The 20,418-nt window shown below is 44.9% G+C and overlaps 1 protein-coding gene across 6 annotated transcripts in view; it reads left to right on the top strand.

Moving 5' to 3' along the window:
• Nucleotides 1–20,418, top strand: part of C5H18orf63 (chromosome 5 C18orf63 homolog) — a 185,754-nt gene that overhangs the window by 79,511 nt on the left and 85,825 nt on the right. For all 6 annotated transcript variants that reach the window (XM_056521441.1, XM_056521442.1, XM_056521445.1 and 3 more), the window contains 2 exons: nucleotides 10,746–10,857; nucleotides 15,988–16,029. In XM_056521441.1, coding sequence (XP_056377416.1) covers nucleotides 10,746–10,857; nucleotides 15,988–16,029 — 154 coding nt within the window. The remainder of the gene's footprint in view (nucleotides 1–10,745; nucleotides 10,858–15,987; nucleotides 16,030–20,418) is intronic.

The raw sequence follows: 20,418 nt of genomic DNA, 5'->3' as shown, positions 1-20,418 counted from the left end.
CCACAAAACCAGTAATCAGTGGCTCATAACTGTCAAGGAATTGTACAGGGGACAGGGTCACTAGTATGGAGGGGGCCTCTACTGGCATTGCCACACGAGGTACCGTGGCGCTGCCTTCTAGGGTGCTCATCATTACTGGATGATGAGGAAGAGGAAGAAATGTGGGATCTTTCTCATTTCCCTCATTGGCAGTCTCGGTGTTGGAGGCAAGTGCATGGCGTATGCCTTCTCCACCCCCAAAAAGCCTTCAGGCATTTTTATTTTATAGAGGGAAGGGGGGGGGGTGTAAATGTGTAGTGTTTTCACTTTATTGTAGTGTATTTTAATGTGTAGTGTAGTGCTTTTTTACAATTACTGGCGTATGCGGTTCGCGCCCCAGCGACTGTTCTGCGCTGTGTGGCCAGACCATACACTGTGTGCAGATTGCCCTGATTGCTGAATAGTGAATTATTACTGATCAGCACTTTTTTGGGGTGCATGTCCTTTTTTAAAGGTTTTTGTGAGTGCTTTTGGCTGCCAGCGACTATTCTGCGCGGTGTGGCCAGGCCACAAACTCCCCCAAAAGAGAGCAAAATAAACCCCACATGTACCCCAAAAAATGTTAATCAGTAATAAATCACTGATCAAGCCATCAGGGCAATCTGCACACAGGGTATGTTCTGGCCATGCAGCCCAGAACAGTCGCTGGTGGCATGGACTGCAAATGCCCCACAAAAAAGTGCAAAAAACTGTGCCCCATAAAAAGCTAGGGGAAGGCAGCAGAAGTACTGATGGGTCACCTAGACCAGTGGTTGCTAAACTGTGGCCCTCCAGATGTTGCAAAACTACAACTCTCAGCCTGCCAGGCAGCCATTGGTGGAAGTTGTAATTTTACAACTTCTGGAGGACCCCAGTTTAGAAACCATTGGTCTAAGTGACCCACAGCAGTACAGGGGTCACTTAGACCAGTGATCTCCAAACTGTAGCCCTCCAAATGCTGCAAATATACAACTCCCAGCATGCCCAGACAGCCAACAGCATTCACTCCATAAAAAGCATGGGGAAGGCAGCAGAAGTATTGATGGGTCACCTAGACCAATGGTTTCAAAACTGCGTTCCTCCAGATGTTGCAAAACTACAACTCCCAGAATACCGGGACAGCCAATGGCATGTTGGGAGTATTAGTTTTGCAACATTTGGAGGGTCACAGTTTGAATTTGGCCCCTCACATGTCCCTTACCAGTCACCAACGACGCTGCCGCAACTGCCCGCACACTCCCGCCCGATCACTGCACTATGCATTGCCGAAAACCACTGCCGCATAGATCGCCTCCACTTGCCACTGCTGCACTGGTTACCCTGCGACTACCATGGGTGGGCAGAGCAGGGGAACTGGACTTTGAACCCCTCGCCCCCAATCTGCGAATAATTGGTCGGTCTTGACCAATCAATTGCAGGGATAGGAGAGGTGTCACCCCTGCCACCTCGCTCTTTTTTTTTTTTAAACAATGTTTTATTAAAGCTTTCATAGAAACATCAGAAAAATGTACAAACAATATAGCAAAGTCACTGAGCAGATCAGAGCAATACAAAAGTAAAAGGTATAAAAGGTAGTCATTGGAGCATATCAGTATCTGTCACACACTACGTGTAACACATAGTTAGACATAGAAATGCATGCCACTATACCCTGCGATGGAACTACGTATATGACTCATGGAACTAAGCGTTATTTTCCTCGAGTTATGCGAAGCCCAGCGGTATCTATTCGTGAGCACGATAGGCTGGTGTCGCCAACTAGGCATTAGCATAACGCCCCAGTCCCATGGAACAAACTTATCCTGTACTAATACAGTAACATCACAAATCATGATTACACAGGATATTAGTCGCTGCTCCGCGAACTAACCAACCACAAGAGTCTCCCCACTCAGTCAAGCCGAGATCTCCAGAACTCATGTATCATCTAGACTACAACAAACAACACTATAGACAAACACCACAGGAGAAGATAGAAATAAGATCCCATGGTGAACACAGATCAGCCACCTTGGGAAAAAAGGTATAAAAGAAGTAGTGAAAAAGAAAGTAAAGAAGAAAAGAAAAGATAGAAGAGATAAAGAAGAATCTCTCCGCGTGTCCGCCCCGCCCCTCCACCGACTATGTAACATTAAGACCACCCAGCGAGCCACTGATGTTTGCTCTGCAATACCATGAGGAGTCTACAAACTCCTTCATCAGATCAGGTAACTCACTGGGTGCGTATGCATCCTCCATGAACGATTGCCAAGTTTTGAAAAATTTGCCTGCGCCACCTCGCTCTTATCCTTCAGGGTGATTGGTGCACCAATCACTGACCGCACCAATCACCCTTATTTTCTGGGCCTTTGGGTCACCAGAGACCCGATTGGCCTGGAAAACCGTGATTCGCCAGTCAGAATTGACCGGCCAATCATGGTGATCGCCGTTGTGGGGTGTCTCAAGACCCCTCTATGTGATTTGCCGGATTGGCTGCTGATAGAGGTCAGCAGCCATCCCGGCCCGATCACCATCCAGCTAGCGGCAGTGATCGGAAGAACGCACGGCGTACAGGTATTCCCTGGTGCCTTAACCCCTTAAGGACTCAGAGTTTTTCCATTTTTGCACTTTCATTTTTTCCTCCTTACCTTTTAAAAATCAGAACCCTTTCAATTTTCCACCTAAAAATCCATATTATGGCTTATTTTTTGGGTCGCCAATTCTACTTTGCATTGACATTAGTCATTTTACCCAAAAATGCACGGCAAAACGGGAAAAAAATCATTGTGCGACATTGGGCTTCCGTTTCTACGCAGTGCATATTTCAGTAAAAATTACACCTTATCATTATTCTGTAGGTCAATACGGTTAAAATGATACCCTACTTATATAGGTTTGATTTTGTCGCACTTCTGGAAAAAATCATAACTACATGCAGCAAAATGTATACGTTTAAAAATGTCATCTTCTGACCCCTATAACTTTTTTATTTTTCCACGTACAGGGCGGTATGAGGACTCATTTTTTGCGCTGTGATCTGAAGTTTTTATCGGTATGATTTTTGTTTTGATCGGATTTTTTGATCACTTTTTATTCATTTTTTTAATGGTATAAAAAGTGACCAAAATACGCTTTTTTAGACTTTGGAATTTTTTTGCGTGTACGCCATTGACCGTGGTGTTTAATTAATGATATATTTTTATAGTTCGGACATTTACGCACGCGGGGATACCACATATGTTTATTTATTTTATTTTTTTACACTGTTTTATTTTTTTTATGGGAAAAGGGGGGGTGATTCAAACTTTTATTAGGGAAGGGGTTAAATGACCTTTATTAACACTTTTTTAAAAACATTTTTTTGCAGTGTTATAGGTCCCATATGGACCTATTACACTGCACACACTGATCTTTTACACAGATCACAGGCGTGTATTAACACGCCTGTGATCAGTGTTATCGGCACTTGACTGCTCCTGCCTGGATCTCAGGCACGGAGCAGTCATTCGCCGATCGGACACCGAGGAGGCAGATAAGGGCCCTCCCGGTGTCTTGTCAGCTGTTCGGGACGCCGCGATTTCACCGCGGCGGTCCCGAACAGCCCGACTGAGCAGCCGGGTCACTTTCACTTTCACTTTAGAAGCGGCGGTCAGCTTTGACCGCCGCTTCTAAAGGGTTAATACCGCACATCGCCGCGATCGGCGATGTGTGGTATTAGCCGCGGTTCCCGGCCGTTGATGAGCGGCGCGATCCAGCTTCATATCGAGGGAGCCGGCGCAGGACGTAAATATACGTCCTGCATCGTTAAGGGGTTAAGGACCAAGGACGTACCGGTACGTCCTTGGTCCTGCTCCCGTGATATAACGGCGGGATCGGCGTCATAGTGAAGCCGGGACCTGCCGCTAATAGCGAGCAGCGCTGATCGCGGCGCCGCGCGTTATTAACCCTTTAGCCGCGCACTCAGAGCTGAGCCGCACGGCTAAAAGCGAAAGTAAAAAGTGCCGGTTAACTCAGTGGGCTGTTCGGGATAGCCGCGGCGAAATCGCGGCATCCCGAACAGCTTACAGGACAGCGGGAGGGCCCCTACCTGCCTCCTCGCTGTCCGATCGCCGAATGATTGCTCAGTGCCTGAGATCCAGGCATGAGCAGTCAAGCGGCAGAATCATCGATCACTGGTTTCCTATGAGAAACCAGTGATCAATGATAAAGATCAGTATGTGCAATGTTATAGGTCCCTATGGGAGCTATAACACTGCAAAAAAAAAGTGAATGAATATCATTTAACCCCTCTCCTATTAAAAGTTTGAATCACCCCCCTTTTCCCATAAAAAAAAAAAAACCACAGTGTAAATAAAAATAAACATATATGGTATCACCGCGTGCGGAAATGTCCGAATTATAAAAATATATCGTTAATTAAACCGCTTGGTCAATGGCGTACGCGCAAAAAAATTCCAAAGTCCAAAATAGTGCATTTTTGGTCAATTTTTATATCATTTAAAAATGAATAAAAAGCGATCAATAAGTCCTATCAATGCAAAAATGGTACCATTAAAAACTTCAGATAACGGCGCAAAAAATGAGCCCTCATACCGCCCCATACATGGAAAAATAAAAAGTTATAGGGGTCAGAAGATGACAATTTTAAACGTATTAATTTTCCTGCATGTAGTTATGATTTTTTCCAGAAGCACGACAAAATCAAACCTATATAAGTAGGGTGTCATTTTAATCGTATGGACCTACAGAATAAAGATAAGGTGTCATTTTTACCGAAAAATGTACTACCTAGAAACGGAAGCCCCCAAAAGTTACAAAACTGCGTTTTTTTTTTCAATTTTGTCGCATTTTTCAATTGGTGGCGCAAAAAATAAGCAATCATATGGATTTTTAGGTGCAAAATTGAAAGAGTTATGATTTTTTAAAGGCAAGGAGCAAAAAACGAAAATGCAAAGACGGAAAAAACCCCGGTCCTTAAGGGGTTAAAGCATACCTGTCATAGCTGACAAAAAATAAATAAATAAATAAGTTGTGGCTATGTTGCCTCCATCTGTTGCAAAACTACAACTCCCAGCGTGCCCGGACTGCCAAAGATTGTGTGGGCATGCTGGGAGTTCTAGTTTGCACATGTGCACAGGAACATTCCAGCCTTATGTCTTGGCAGGAGACTCTGCCTGCCGAGCACTAAATGCTCCTGGGTGAAGCCTCCGTCCCCAGGAGAAGTCCGGGACATCATGACCAACCTGTCCGAAAGGAGGGTGTCCCGGAGGCAGAGGAGAAACAACGGTATCTGTTGTAGAGGGCTGTGGGTGGAGGCTCTGTTCTCTGCTTGTCGGCAGCGCTGTCTTCACATGTGGGATGTCCCGCACTGACTGTGTGTTTGAGGGTGCTCGCTCACAGGCAGGACGTGCCTGCGCACGCACACACAACAGCCAGTATCGCTGTAATGTTCTATACTGGATACCAGCGCGCTTTACGGCTGGTATACAATATGTAGTAAAATACAGGGTTGTCTGTCTGCAGAATGATAGACGACCCCTAGTGGCCGCAATTGAAAAATTTTATTTTTAGGTAAAATTTACAGTTTTTTTATCCCCTTAAGGACCGGGGGTTTTTCCGTTTTTGCATTTTCGTTTTTTGCTCCTTGCCTTTAAAAAATCATAACTCTTTCAATTTTGCACCTAAAAATCCATATGATGGCTTATTTTTTGCGCAACGAATTCTACTTTGTAATGACGTCAGTCATTTTGCCCAAAAATCTACGGTGAAACGGAAAAAAAAATAATTGTGCAACAAAATTGAAAAAAAAAAAACGCCGTTTTGTAACTTTTGGGGGCTTCCGTTTCTATGTAGTAAATTTTTCGGTAAAAATGACACCTTATCTTTATTCTGTAGGTCCATACGATTAAAATGATACCCTACTTATATAGGTTTGATTTTGTCGGACTTCTGGAAAAAATCATAACTACATGCAGGAAAATTAATACGTTTAAAATTGTCATATTCTGACCCCTAGAACTTTTTTATTTTTCCGTGTATGGGGCGGTATGAGGACTCATTTTTTGCGCAGTGATCTGAAGTTTTTAACGGTATCATTTTTGCATTGATAGGACTTAAATGATATAAAAAGTGACCAAAAATGCACTATTTTGGACTTTGGAATTTTTTTGCGCGCACGCCATTGACCGAGCGGTTTAATTAATGATATATTTTTATAATTCGGACATTTCCGCATGCGGTGATACCATATATGTTTATTTTTATTTACACTGTGTTTTTTTTTTTATTGGAAAAGCGGGGTGATTCAAACTTTTATTAGGGGAGGAGTTAAATGATCTTTATTCACTTTTTTTTTGCAGTGTTATAGGTCCCATAGGGACCTATAACACTGCACACACTGATCTTCATCATTGATCACTGGTTTCTCATAGGAAACCAGTGATCAACGATTCTGCCGCATGACTGCTCATGCCTGGATCTCAGGCACTGAGCAGTCATTCGGCGATCGGACAGCGAGGAGGCAGGTAGGGCCCCTCCCGCTGTCCTGTCAGCTGTTCGGGATGCCGCGATTAGCCGCGGCTATCCCGAACAGCCCGACTGAACTAGCCGGCCACTTTCGGTTTCGCTTTTAGCCGCAACTGGCGCTGCGCGCTATTAGAGGCGGGTCCCGGATTCACTATGACGCCGGGCCCGCCGTGATATGATGCGGGGTTACTGTGTAACCCCGCGTTATATCAGGAGAGCAGGACCAAGGGCGTACCTGTACGCCCTTGGTCCTTAAGGGGTTAAAAACAATATATTTAAAGGGGTATTCCGCTGCTCAGCGTTTGGAACAGTTGACGCTGAGCAGCGGAGTACCCCTTTAAGAAAGCAATTTTTATGACCAGGTCTACAAAATACAAAAAAAATTTCATGATGATAGTGCCTCTTTAAAGCTTACCTGTCAGATTACAAAAAAAAAAACTGTTATATGTAGCTCAGTATCTCATCCTGATCATGTACATATCTTTTTTTTTTCTAATTCAAGAAAGTTTATTGAAAAACCAAATGAATACAAAGCAGATGTAGGCAAACAGTACATTGAACATTATCCTGGTAGGCCAAAATAGCAATAAAGAAGGTAGACAAAGACTCTGCCTATGCAGAGCAGTATAAACAACATATTGAAACTGCATTAAAATCAAAAACATGTGGTTATCAAAAAGCCTTCTAGGTGCCAGGGCAAGTGGGTAAAAAGGAGAGATAGGGAGCAAGGTGAGGAACAGGAACAAGCAAGGAGGAGGAAGACCCCCTAGGCACTCAAACTGAAAAATAGTATGTATAAGAAACCACAGTAGAGGAGAAAGAAAAATATACAGATCAGTTCAGGACGAAAGAGAGAATACCAAACAAGGACAAAGAAGGAACAATAAGGAAAAGACACACAACAGGACAAACAGTCAGACCAACATAAAACAAAGAAATCCCGCTGGGGCGGACACCCAGCGGCCAGTAGCTCCGGATGGGGATATCAAGGTCAGCGAAACAAAACTAGAAGTGGACTTCATCTCAGAAGCCGGAATTCAGGGGAGGAACAGAAGGTGGCCCATGGGAGCCAGGTTGCAGCTAGTTTGGTCACATCCTCAGAGTGAACAACCAGGATTTCTTCCATGTGTTGAATGTGTGTTAACTCGGCAAACCATTCCTTGAGACAGGGAGGCACAGGGCTCTTCCAGTGTCTAGGAATAAAAGTTTTAGCGGCCTGAAGATGTCGTGCAAGGGACTTTTTGTACTTCGCTTGCGCCATTGGGAACATGTAAAGCAGGGCAGCTTCCGGGCAAGAGGGTACCTGGATCCCGGTCACATCCCTGACCACTTGAAGAACCAAGCGCCAGAAAGAAAGAAGCTGGGGGCAACTCCACCAAATATGCGTCATTATACCCTCGTCACCACCACAACGCCAACATGAGCTCGGAACAGTCGGCTACCAACGATGAAGCATCACAGGGACCCGGTACAAACGGGATAACATTTTATAGCTAGTCTCCTGAGCCTTTGTGGCAATGACAGCCTTATGAGTGAGGAAAAAGCATCTTTGCCATTTGATCTAGAGGAAATGTTTTGCCCAACTCAGATTCCCAAGACAAAAACTTGGGAGGGCTTTGGTTTGGGGGGACAATAGCAAGCTGTAGATGACAGAGACGAGGGTACGAGGAGGTCAAGCACAACCGTTCGAATGGGGTGGGGCCACGGTGTAGGGTAAAGTTCCCTGGGAGACCAGAATAAAAACGTAGCTGGAGGTAGGCAAACGGGGCACGTCTAGACAGAGGGTGCTCCCGCAGAAGAACTTCTAGAGGTTTGAGCACAACGCCAGCTAGGACATGGTGAAATTTCAGGGGGTGTGATAGAGTAGCTCCGAAGAAAGCGCCATTCTCGGAGGACCCGGGCAGAAAATGTGGATTGTCAGTGATTGGGGAAGAGGGCCCCCCCTGTCAATGAGGCTAGCCCCTTGAGCTGTGTGGTGTAAGATTGCCATAGTGTGCCTGGTAGAAAAGGAGGTGGGAAAGATATGCTGAGATGTCGGGGACCAGGTCCATGGCATGGTGGAGAGTGCTTTGGGGCAAACGTCTTGAGCCAGACGAACCCAGAGCTTTGAATCATGATTGTGGAATAAATCAAGCACCCGCGAGTGAGCACAGGCCAGGTAGTACAGATGACAATCAGGGAGGCCCACCCCACCTAAGGACTTGGGGCGAGGCAGTGTGAGTCGGTTAAGACGAGGGCGGGCCGGGCCCATACAAAAGAACCAAAGCAAGCCTGTAGTTGTCTTCAGTATAAAGAGGGAATGTGAAGGGGAATCGTCTGTAATAAATATAACAAGCGGGGCATCAGGGTCATTTTGAGGACGTTCACCCGTTCAAACCATGAGAAATCCTTACGATTCCAGGAGTCCAATTATGTCTGGAATCGGGCCAGAAGGGGGGAAAAGTTATGTGAAAATAAATGAGAGAGATCCCTAGGAACAGTCAACCCCAGGTACCGGATGCCCCTACCGGGCCAGCTAAACGGGAAGGTCAATTTAAGGGAGGTCACTATACGGTCAGGTAACGAAACATTGAGTGCTTCTGACTTAGAGAGGTTCATTTTAAAATTAGACCAGACCCCAAAGTCGGCCAATCAGGACATTAGACTAGGAAGAGACATCAGCGGGTCAGTGACATACACCAAAAGGTCTTCTGTGAATGCAGAGCATTTGTACATGGTACATATCATTTTTATGTGTCTATGACCTATATTTATTTCTGAATTACCTTAATGTTGTGGACCAGAAGTGGGGCGGGTCCGTTTCTTCTCCTCAGGTGTTAACCACTCCCCCTCCCTCACTCTCCTCAGTCACTGGTCTTGGAGTGAGCATCTGTAACCGTTTCCTTTCTGGTTTTATACACACACACACACACACTCTGTGTTCTTACAGCTTTTGTAAAACCACAGCTCCCAGCATGCCCACACATCCTTTGAGTTGCAGTTTAGCAACAGCTGGAGGCATATGATGTACAGCAGTGTTGCTGCAGGCTGTGTTCCTCCTACTGTATCAAAATGACAACTCCCAGCATACCCACACATCATTTGGCTGTGCAGGAATGCTGGGAGTTATAGTTTTGCACAAGCTGGAGGCATATGATTGTAGTCCCCCTGTATTAGATACACACACATTGACGTAATTTATTCATACACATGCACATTACCTAGACAACACAGATTTACACACATACATATATATCCACACACACACATATATACATGCAGGCACACTTACTTTATTAACAAAAAATCCTCCATTCAGTACCCATCTTCGGTCACCAGCTTCTTTCATCATCTGCTCACAGGCAGCAGTGTACTCCCGCCCCTCCCCCTTCTCCTCACATGAGGAGACTGTGAAGTAAACACAGACAGTGAGGGAGCCAATCACAGCAGCTTTAGATCTGCAGACCTGTTAATCATGAAGTGGGTCCATGACGTAGGTGATGACGAGTGGACACAGCCAGGCTGGTATGTATCCCAGGAGGCAGTTTTTTGACTGGCTTTTTTAGTAGGAAATACTATTGGTTTTGCATGCTTTACCACATATCAAAAGTTTTTATATCTGACAGTGCCAATTTGAGGCCCAGGTACCAATGGTGTACCTGTGTCTTACAGTGCTGCAGTTCATTTGATGTGTGAATGTATAATAAAACTGAGTAGACCTCTCGTAGCAACCATCAGTGTTTATGCTTTCAGTGGCAAATATAAATTAAAGGGGTACTCCGGTGTTCCAAAAAGAAAATAATTTCCTCTGTAGTATTCAGCAGCTAATAAGTACTTGAAGGATTAAGATTTTTTTTTTTTAAAGAAATCATTTACAAATCTGTTTAATTTTCTGGCACCAGTTGATTAAAAAAAAATAAAAAAAAGTTTTCCCCCGGAGTACCCCTTTAATTTATATTTGCCACTGAAAGCATAAACACTGCTGGTTGCTACGAGAGGTCTACTCAGTTTTATTATACATTCACACATCAAATGAACTGCAGCACTATAAGACACAGGTACACCATTGGTGTAATTTACAAATCTGTTTAACTTTCTGGCACCAATTGATAAAAAAAAAAGTTTTCCACCAGAGTACCCCTTTAAGCGATATTATGAATTGTGGTAGCGATGTCAGCAATTATCAATTATCTATTGCAAATATATAAAATGATCCATAAGAATAGTTTTTATATTTACTTCAGATGGAGAGGCCAGAAAGAGTTACTCCAGCTATGCTTCAAACTTGTCTATTTTACACAATCACAGCTAGGCTCGCTCCCTCTTGGAATAAAGCAGGACATCTTCTAATTCAAGGTGAAACACTCCTGAATCATTTTTTACACCTATGTACATTAGTTTTATTTTGCTTTTCTTTCTTGGCTACAAACATATGATTTGATTTATTTTCCTTTAAAGAAAATACATTAAAAACCTACAGTAAGTTTATTTGGTCATGTTACCTATCTAATCCTATGACCATTAGCAAAATGTTTAATTCTCTGCTCATAGAGGTGTTTTGGGCCTTTATGAGCAAAGCAAAATTTAACTTTAGGAATGCGGAATTTGAAAAAATTTAGTATTGTTTGTTTTTCTGTCTACCCCAAATTTTATTGTCTCTATTTTTTGAGGGGCACATTGGGCTTTGTAATCATTTAAAATTGCAGCAGATGCCAATATTTTTTTTGATTTGTTTTGGGTTATATCTTAATTCTGTTTATTAATTGTAATAATATTTGACCACAAAATAATTCTCAAGTTCCCCCATCCGTAGCAGTGCCAAATATGTGTACATGTAACAAATGATGTCGCTGTAGCATGGATAATAATGGGCCAATTTTAGTTTTAAATGTAACACTTCCTTCCTTACTAGCAGCCTCTGTATGGGTGATAATCATCCACGCACAAAAAAATGTAATTGGTGGCTAGGGATAATAATAAAATTTTTGTTGTAATGCACATCATGCATAATATGTCTAAATGCATGAGCACCTTACCCGTTATGCAGGATAGCTTAAATTCACGCATGTGCGATTGAAGAGGTATGCACTTTCTTTCGGGAAGAGGGATTTTTTTTTTTACCTTTTTTATCTCATTATTCGCTTATTGATTGATTTTATATTTTTATTCTTTACTATGGGGCACAGGTTAGCAGAGAGCACATTTTATATGAGGGAACTTTATCAAAACATGTAGAATTGTGCAGTTGCCCCTAACAACCAATTAGATTGCTTATTTATATTTAAATTGGCACTATCAGATACAAAAAAAATTATATGTTGTACATCTTGGCAAAACATTAATCTTCCTTATATACTAAATAAGAAAATGCTATTTTATTTTTATAGAAATCATGGCTTATAAAATCATGGCTTTGTCCAAGCTGAAGCACAGACATGGACATAGTCCAGTAGTGAGGGTATGCTAGCACTCCTCTGTGCTCTGTTCTGTCTGATAGGATGCCTCTGCGTCTGATAGGACAGAAGAGAGCACAGAGGAGTCCTATCAGACAGGAGAGAGCACAGATGAGTCCTATCAGACCGGAGAGCACAGAGGAGAGCAAGCCCACCCTCACTTACTGGACTTTGTCCATGTCTGTCTGTGCTTTAGCTTGGACAAAGCCATGATTTCTATAAAAAAAAAAAAAATGTTCTTATGAAGTATATTAGAAAACTTAATGTTTGGCCAAGATGTACAGTGGGGCAAAAAAGTATTTAGTCAGCTACCAATTGTGCAAGTTCTCCCTCTTAACCCCTTAATGACGCAGGACGTATATTTGCGTCCTGCGCCGGCTCCCGCGATATGAAGCGGGATCGCGCCGCGATCCCACATCATATCGCGTCGGTCCCGGCGCTCATCAACGGCCGGGACCCGGCTGCTCAGTCGGGCTGTTCGGGACCGCCGCGGTGAAATCGCGGTGTCCCGAACAGCTGACCGGACACCGGGAGGGCCCTTACCTGCCTCCTCTGTGTCCGATCGACGAATGACTGCTCCGTGCCTGAGATCCAGGCAGGAGCAGTCAAGTGCCGATAACACTGATCACAGGCGTGTTAATACACGCCTGTGATCAGGATGAGAGATCAGTGTGTGCAGTGTAATAGGTTCCTATGGGACTTATAACACGGAAAAAAAAAAAAAAAAAGTGTTAATAAAGGTCATTTAACCCCTTCCCTAATAAAAGTTTGAATCACCCCCCTTTTCCCATAAAAAAAATAAAACAGTGTAAAAAAAAATAAAATAAACATATGTGGTATCGCCGCGTGCTTAAATGTCCGAACTATAAAAATATATCATTAATTAAACCACACGGTCAATGGCATACGCGCAAAAAAATTCCAAAGTCCAAAAAAGCGTATTTTGGTCACTTTTTATACCATTAAAAAATGAATAAAAAGTGATCAAAAAGTCTGATCAAAACAAAAATCATACCGATAAAAACTTCAGATCACGGCGCAAAAAATTAGTCCTCATACCACCCTGTACGTGGAAAAACAAAAAAGTTATAGGGGTCAGAAGATGACATTTTTAAACGTATACATTTTCCTGCATGTAGTTATGATTTTTTCCAGAAGTGCGACAAAATCAAACCTATATAAGTAGGGTATCATTTTAACCGTATGGACCTACAGAATAATGATAAGGTGTAATTTTTACCGAAATATGCACTGCATAGAAACGGAAGCCCCCAAAAGTTACAAAATGGCGTTTTTTTTTCCGATTTTGTCGCACAATGATTTTTTTTCCGTTTCGCCGTGCATTTTTGGGTAAAATGACTGTCACTGCAAAGTAGAATTGGCGACGCAAAAAATAAGCCATAATATGGATTTTTAGGTGGAAAATTGAAAGGGTTATGATTTTTAAAAGGTAAGGAGGAAAAAACGAAAGTGCAAAAACGGAAAAACCCTGAGTCCTTAAGGGGTTAAGAGGATGAGAGGCCTGTAATTTTCATCATATGTATACCTCAACTATGAGAGACATAATGTGAAAATAAAATCCATAAAATCACACAGTCTGATGTTTAAAGATGTTCAAAGATAATTTATTTGCAAATTGTGGTGGAAAATAAGTATTTGGTCATCTACAAACAAGCAAGATTTCTGGCACTCACAGACCTATAAAGTTCTCCTCTGTCCTCCACTCGTTATGTGTAATAATGGCACCTGTTTGAACTTATCAGTATAAATGACACCTGTCCACAACCTCAAACAGTCACACTCCAAACTCCACTATGGCCAAGACCAAAGAGCTGTCGAAGGGCACCAGAAACTAAATTTTAGACCTGCACCAGGCTGGGAAGACTGTATCTGTAATAGGCAAGCAGCTTGGTGTGAAGAAATCAACTCTGGGAGCAATTATTAGAGAATGGAAGACATACAAGACCACTGATAATCTTCCTCGATCTGGGGCTCTACGCAAGATCTCACCTATGGTGTCAAAATGATCACAAGAACAGTGAGCAAAAATCCCAGAACCACACGAGGGGACCTAGTTAATGACCTGCAGAGAGCTGGGACCAAAATAACAAAGGCTACCATCAGTAAAACACTATGCCGCCAGGGACTCAAATCATGCAGTGCCAGACGTGTCCCCCTGCTTAAGCCAGTACATGTCTGGGCCCGTCTGAAGTTTGCTAGAGAGCATTTTGATGATCCAGAAGAGGATTGGGAGAATTTCATATGGTCAGATGAAACCAAAGTAGAACTTTTTGGTAAAAGCTCAACTTGTCGTGTTTGGAGGAGAAAGAATGCTGAGTTGCATCCAAAGAACACCATACCTACTGTGAAGCATGGGGGTGGAAATATCTTGCTTTGGGGCTGTTTTTCTGCTAAGGGACCAGGACGACTGATCTGTGTAAAGGAAAGAATGAATGGGGCCATGTATCCCAAACACACCGCCTGGGCAATGAAAGGAGTGGCTTTGTAAGAAGCATTTTTAAGGTCATAGCCAGTCTCCAGATCTCAACCCCATAGAAAACCTTTGAAGAGAGTTGAAAGTCTGTGTTGCCCAGATCTCTAGAGGAGATCTGCATGGAGGAATGGGCCAAAATACCAGCAACAGTGTGTGAAAACCTTGTGAAGACTTACAGAAAACATTTCTCCTCTGTCATTGCCAACAAAGTGTATATAACAAAGTATTGAGATAAACTTTTGTTATTGACCAAATACTTATTTTCCACCATAATTTGCAAATAAATTCTTTAAAAATCAGACAATGTGATTTTATGGATTTTTTTTCTCACTATGTCTCTCATAGTTGAGGTATACCTATGATGAAAATTACAGGCCTCTCTCATCTGTTTAAGTGGGAGAACTTGCGCATTGGCAGCTGACTAAATACCTTTTTGCCCCACTGTAAAACATATCATATGTTTTTGAATCTGACAAAAAAAATTAAAGAAGCAATCTGATTGGTTGCTATAGGCAACAGCACCGCTCATACACTACCCAGGTTTTGCTAAATTTCCCCCTCTGTATATTTTTATTTTTCTGTTTACTCTAACCATACCAAGCATTTCATGCACCCAGAGACAATATGTCGTGGTCACCAGGGGAATGTGCCTATGCTGCAGCGGGTAGGTGGATAGCAGGGTAGGAGGGATTTACTAAAGTAATGCTTTCCACCCACCCACTGCAGCATAGCCAACATTTGCACTTCCGAGTGTGAGCCCCGTGCATGAAAACGTGACAAAGCAGCATGTGGAAGTATTAGAAGCATATTACACAGTAATAAGTTGCCATTATGGGCTCAAAGGCAGAATAAAAAAGTCCAAGCATACCCCTTTAACTGCTTTTCCACTGTGCTGTACTTTTACCCCGCAAAGTAAGAAGGGATTTAAAAGGTTGTACTGTTTGATCAGCTGATATTGTTGGAGGAACCTTTAAGTACCGTAATTTCCATGATTGCAGACCAGAAGAATAAAAGAGTGTTCTCTAAAATTATGAATACCCCACGCAGTGCAGTTCTGATGCAATTGTTTAGTGTTGCAAATTGTATATATTGGTAAATTGCAGCTACAAAAATTATGAGGGAGATTAATCATTGCCTTTACGCACAAAATGTTGCACGTGTGCCTAAGCATTTTTCTTTTGTATGCAAAAAGTACCAAGACAGCCTTAACTAAGCAACTTACAGTTTTCAGTTTGCAATGGTCACAAATTTATGAAGTGCGAATGTCGGAGAGGAAAAAGGAAAAAAGTCTCACCAAAAAGTTGCAACTGTTACTTTTTGTGCAGAAAAGTCACAGAGGAGAGGATGAAACATACTAAATGGTGTTTTGAAGGGATTTATAGTTTTTTTCGTATGTGGGCCAAATTTTTTAACTCTCCTTGATAGCATGATAAATGTGTTACACAAAAGCAAAACCAAAGCAAAAATAAATATTAATTCAAAACTCATTTTCCAAAGGCAATGTTAAATGTCCCCCTGTTTTTCTTTTTTCTTTTATAGGACCTGATTTTTTAACAAAATCAGGAAAGCAGGATGCAGTTGGTAAGTAAACCATCGTGAATATGGAATATTGAAGTTGAGTATGTTTATCTGTCCTGTCAAAAAAAAAAATCAATAAGTACAAAACATTCTTTTTTTTTTTTGAGTGGTATTAACCCCTTAAGGACTTAGCCCTTTTTCACCTTAAGGACTCGGACATTTTTCTCTATCGGCTCCATTGGGGGACACAGACCGTGGGTGTATACTGCTGTCTCTAGGAGATGTGACACTATGGTAATAAAAAAAAGTCTGCTTCTCCCAGCAGGATATACCCGCCTTCAGGCCCTGAGCTAATCAGTTTAAGCTTAGTGTCTGAAGGAGGTGGACATGGTCTGGAATTCTCCAAACCAGGTCTTCTGATTTTTTGTTTTCCTAGTATAGGGACGTGTTAGTTTTTTATTCCTTTTTCTTTCCTGTTTTCAGGTGGGGACTCAGGGACTCCGGTTCCCTGTTTACCCATTGTGAGTAAGGGGGCACAGACATTGCGTATATGTGCTGTTCACCCCCCTCGCCAACGGTCAGTGCCTGGGTTGGTACCTCATGGGTCCAGGTCCCCCTATTTCCCTGCTTGCCTCGCTCGCGCATAGTAGCCAGGCGTGATGCAGGTAACTAAAGCTGACTGAAGACTTCACTGAAGACTCCATTAGGTAAGTTCTTCTGACTGAGGTAAGTACTTTCCCCCTTTTTCTTCTTAGGTGCGGACTTGCATCCTCTGGAGTCCCCTGTTTTTAGCCCACCTTTTCAGGCTATGGGGCTGGCTTATACAGGGGCTGAACTTTTATTCTGCGGGAGCAGTGGCATCTTAGGGGGCATGTACTCTATGTTTTACATTGTGTACTTCACTGCGTGTGTGTGTGGTTCTTGTGGCTACGACCGCAGCGCCTTATATGCGGCTGATAGCCGCGGCGCTGGTACGGGCCGGGGGCGCTCTCTGCGCCAGCTTACTTTGACTTTCTCCGGCAGTCTCTGCCGGCGTATAGGCCGCCCGCTCTATTCCCTAAGCGCTTATGCGGCTGACATGTGCGCTCGGGACAAGGAGTGGCGCCATTACAGCTTCTTCTCGGCCTGTCTATAGCTCCGCCCACAGGGCTGTCGGAGCTCTTCAGAGGCGTGAAGTAGCCTCCAATAAGCGCCCTGGCCGTGATTTTCAGTTAGAAGAGGCCAATTAGTTAGTGCCTCTGCTTCAGGCACGCCCCTCTCTACTATTGGCTGGCCTGTTTCTTACACTCTAGCTGCACAGAGCCGAGTTCTCCTCACTGCAGCTGCCAGGGGACATAGACTAGGGTGATAAAGTTCCTGCCTCTTTTCTCATTATGTCCGTACCCAGAGCTGTTCCTCCCTCAAAACAGAAACCTGGAACGTCAGTGACATATTTTGTCTGTAAGCACTGTAATACCAAGATGCCTGGCTCTACCGAGCACACTTGCCCTGCCTGTTCCACTGCTCCCCTAGACCCCCTGATTACCCCCTGATGCCCTTTCGGTTCCGGTGGATTAAGCCGCTCCACCAGCCTGTGTTTCTTCCCTGACCCAGTATATGGCCGATTTGACCCAAGTCTCCCGTTCGGTGGCTGAGGCCTCCTGGGAAGTGGTGTCCGCCTTGAAGGGGTCTTCCCTGCTCAGGGCCTCTGAGAGGGCCCGCTTCTCGTCTCCACATACTTCACGCTCTCACAAGCGTACTAGGGGTGCCTCGTCTGACTCTTCCATTGAGTCTTCAGATAGACGTGGGCGTTCCCCTCGTGGTTCCCGCCCCCCCTGTCATCTGGGCACAAACGTCGTTCCTCCTGTGGACGTTCTCGGAGTCGCAGATCTGCCACGCCAGAGCCGCGTACCCGGTCAGGGTCGCCCCCCTCCAGGACTGCCTCTACTCATTCACATTCTCCTGGTGAACTGGCGGACGAGGCTTCCGAGACGGCATCTGACTCAGAGGACTGCTCAGACTCAGTTGAAACAGTGAACTCATTGGTGACAGCCATAAGAGACACATTTCACCTAGAGGACCCAGGATCTTCGGATGTCACTCCAGGAGTATCCTTTCATTGTGCTAAGCCAGCACCTCAAAGGTTCAGCTCTCACACTGACTTTGACAACATTCTGATATCTGCATGGAAACATCCAGACGAGAGGTTCCCGGGAATCAAGACGATTCAAGAACGTTATCCATTTGACAAGGACTTTGTCACTTAGGTGGTTTCCCCTCCCTCAGTGGATCCACCAATCTCCCTGATCTCTAAGCGACTACACTGCCTCTGGCAGATGCCGCTGCCTTCAAGGATTCCACGGACAAGAAGGTAGAATCCTTAGCGATGTTTGCCTCTGAAGCAGCTGGCTCTTCTCTTCTTCCCATCTTCGCCTCGACATGGGTGTCCAAGGCCCTGTCGGAGTGGTGCCAAAAGCTCCATCAGGGTATCTTAGTGGGATCCCCCCCAGAGGATCTATCTGCTCTGGCTCTCCAATGCTCTAAAGGTGGGGACTTCCTGTGTGCAGCTTCCATGCAGTCAGCCCGTTGTTCTGCCTTTGCTGTGGGTCACCTAGCGGCTCTCCGCCGCTCTATGTGGCTTAAAGCTTGGAATGCGGATGCCGCTTCCAAAAGGTCTCTCACTGAGCTTCCTTTTACGAGTGACTGTCTTTTTGGCAAGCGCCTTGATGAGATTATCTCTGGGACGACGGGAGGTAAGAGTTCCTTGTTGCCTCAAAATAAGGCTCGCCCTACTTCCCAAAGGAAGTCCTTTTCCTTTCGGTCCTTTCAGACCTTTGGCTCCAGCAAAGGGTCCGGGCAGTCCTTTTGGACCTTTGGCTCCAGCAAAGGGTCCGGGCAGGCGCCTTCGCGGGACAAGAAGGCTCCCTCGTTCCGGGCACGCCCGTCTTGGAAGTCGGACTCCAACCGGTCCGGCCGTTTTGCGCCCAAATCAGGCAACCGCAAACCCACTTCTGCATGAAGTGAGGCCCCCACCCGCGTTTTTTTCTCGGGTGGGAGGTCGTCTCTTACTTTTTCTAGACATCTGGACCTCACACATTCAGTACTCTTAGGTCAGGGATGTGGTGTCCAACGGTTACCGAATTGAATTCGCCTCCCTTCCGAGGGATCGCTTTTTTCGATCCCGGGCCCCCTGGTCTCCTTCTCTGGCGAAGCAATTTTGAGAGGCTCTCCAGTCTCTGCTTCTCCAGGGGATTATCGTTCCCGTTCCTCCAGGGGAATGGTTTTGGGATTTCTATTCCAATCTTTTTGTGGTTCCCAAGAAGGACGGTTCTGTGCGACCAATCCTACACCTCAATGTCTCAACCGTCATCTTCTTATCCGCCACTTCCGAATGGAATCTCTCCGTTCGGTGGTGGCGTCCCTGGAACAAGGGGAGTTTCATCGATGATCATCAAGGATGCCTACCTCCATGTGCCAATATTTCCAGGCCATCATCGGTACCTCCGCTTTGTGGTTCCGGAGGGGCATTTTCAATTCGTAGCCCTCCCCTTTGGTCTGGCCATGTATCCTCGGGTCTTTACCAAGATCCTTGCGCCAGTGATGGGCCTGTTACGGTTGAGGGGAATCTCGGTGATACCCTACCTGGACGACCTTCTCATCAAGGCTCCAACCAGAGCCCAGACTCTGGAGAATGTGGACGTCACTCTCCACACTCTGAATCGCTTCGGGTGGATGGTCAACCGTGACAAGTCAGTCCTCTGTCCTACCCAGTCTCTAACCTTCTTGGGACTTCGCTTCGACACGGCCTCTGTCCGAATTTGCCTCCCGCCGGACAAACATCTGGTGCTTCTGTCGGGGGTCCGCTCCCTTCGGACCCAGGTCTCAGTCCCCCTCCGCCCTTGTATGGAAGTCCTGGGTGGCAACTATGGAGGCGGTACCCTTTGCCCAGTTTCATTACCGCCCCCTTAAACTGGCGATTCTCTCTCGATGGGACAGGTCTCCTCTGTCCCTCGATTGTCAGATTGTTCTCCCTCGCAGGGTCTGTCAGTCTCTACTCTGGTGGCTCTACTCCCCCCTTCTTCTCCAAGGGTGGTCATTTCTTCCCCTTCACTGGCAGGTAGTTACAACGGATGCCAGCCTGTCGGGCTGGGGCGGCATGTTCAGGGATTGGACGGTTCAGGGACTCTGGTCTCCCCGAGAGACCCTTCTTCCGATAAACATATTGGAATTACGGGCGATTCTTCTTTGTCTTCTTCATTGGGAGTCCCGTCTTCAGTCCAGTCCTGTCCACGTCCAGTCGGACAACGCCACGGCCGGGGCGTACATAAATCGACAAGACGGCACTCGCAGCTCGGCAGCCATGGCCGAGGTGACCAAGATTCTCACCTGGGCAGAAAGCAAGGTTCCGGCCATTTCGGCGATTCACACTCCGGGAGTGCTCAACTGGGAAGCGGACTTCCTCAGTCGGTCCTC

This window comes from Hyla sarda, chromosome 5, assembly GCF_029499605.1.
Source record: "Hyla sarda isolate aHylSar1 chromosome 5, aHylSar1.hap1, whole genome shotgun sequence".
Taxonomy (NCBI): domain Eukaryota; kingdom Metazoa; phylum Chordata; class Amphibia; order Anura; family Hylidae; genus Hyla; species Hyla sarda.
This window is presented reverse-complemented; position numbering and strand designations above follow the sequence as displayed.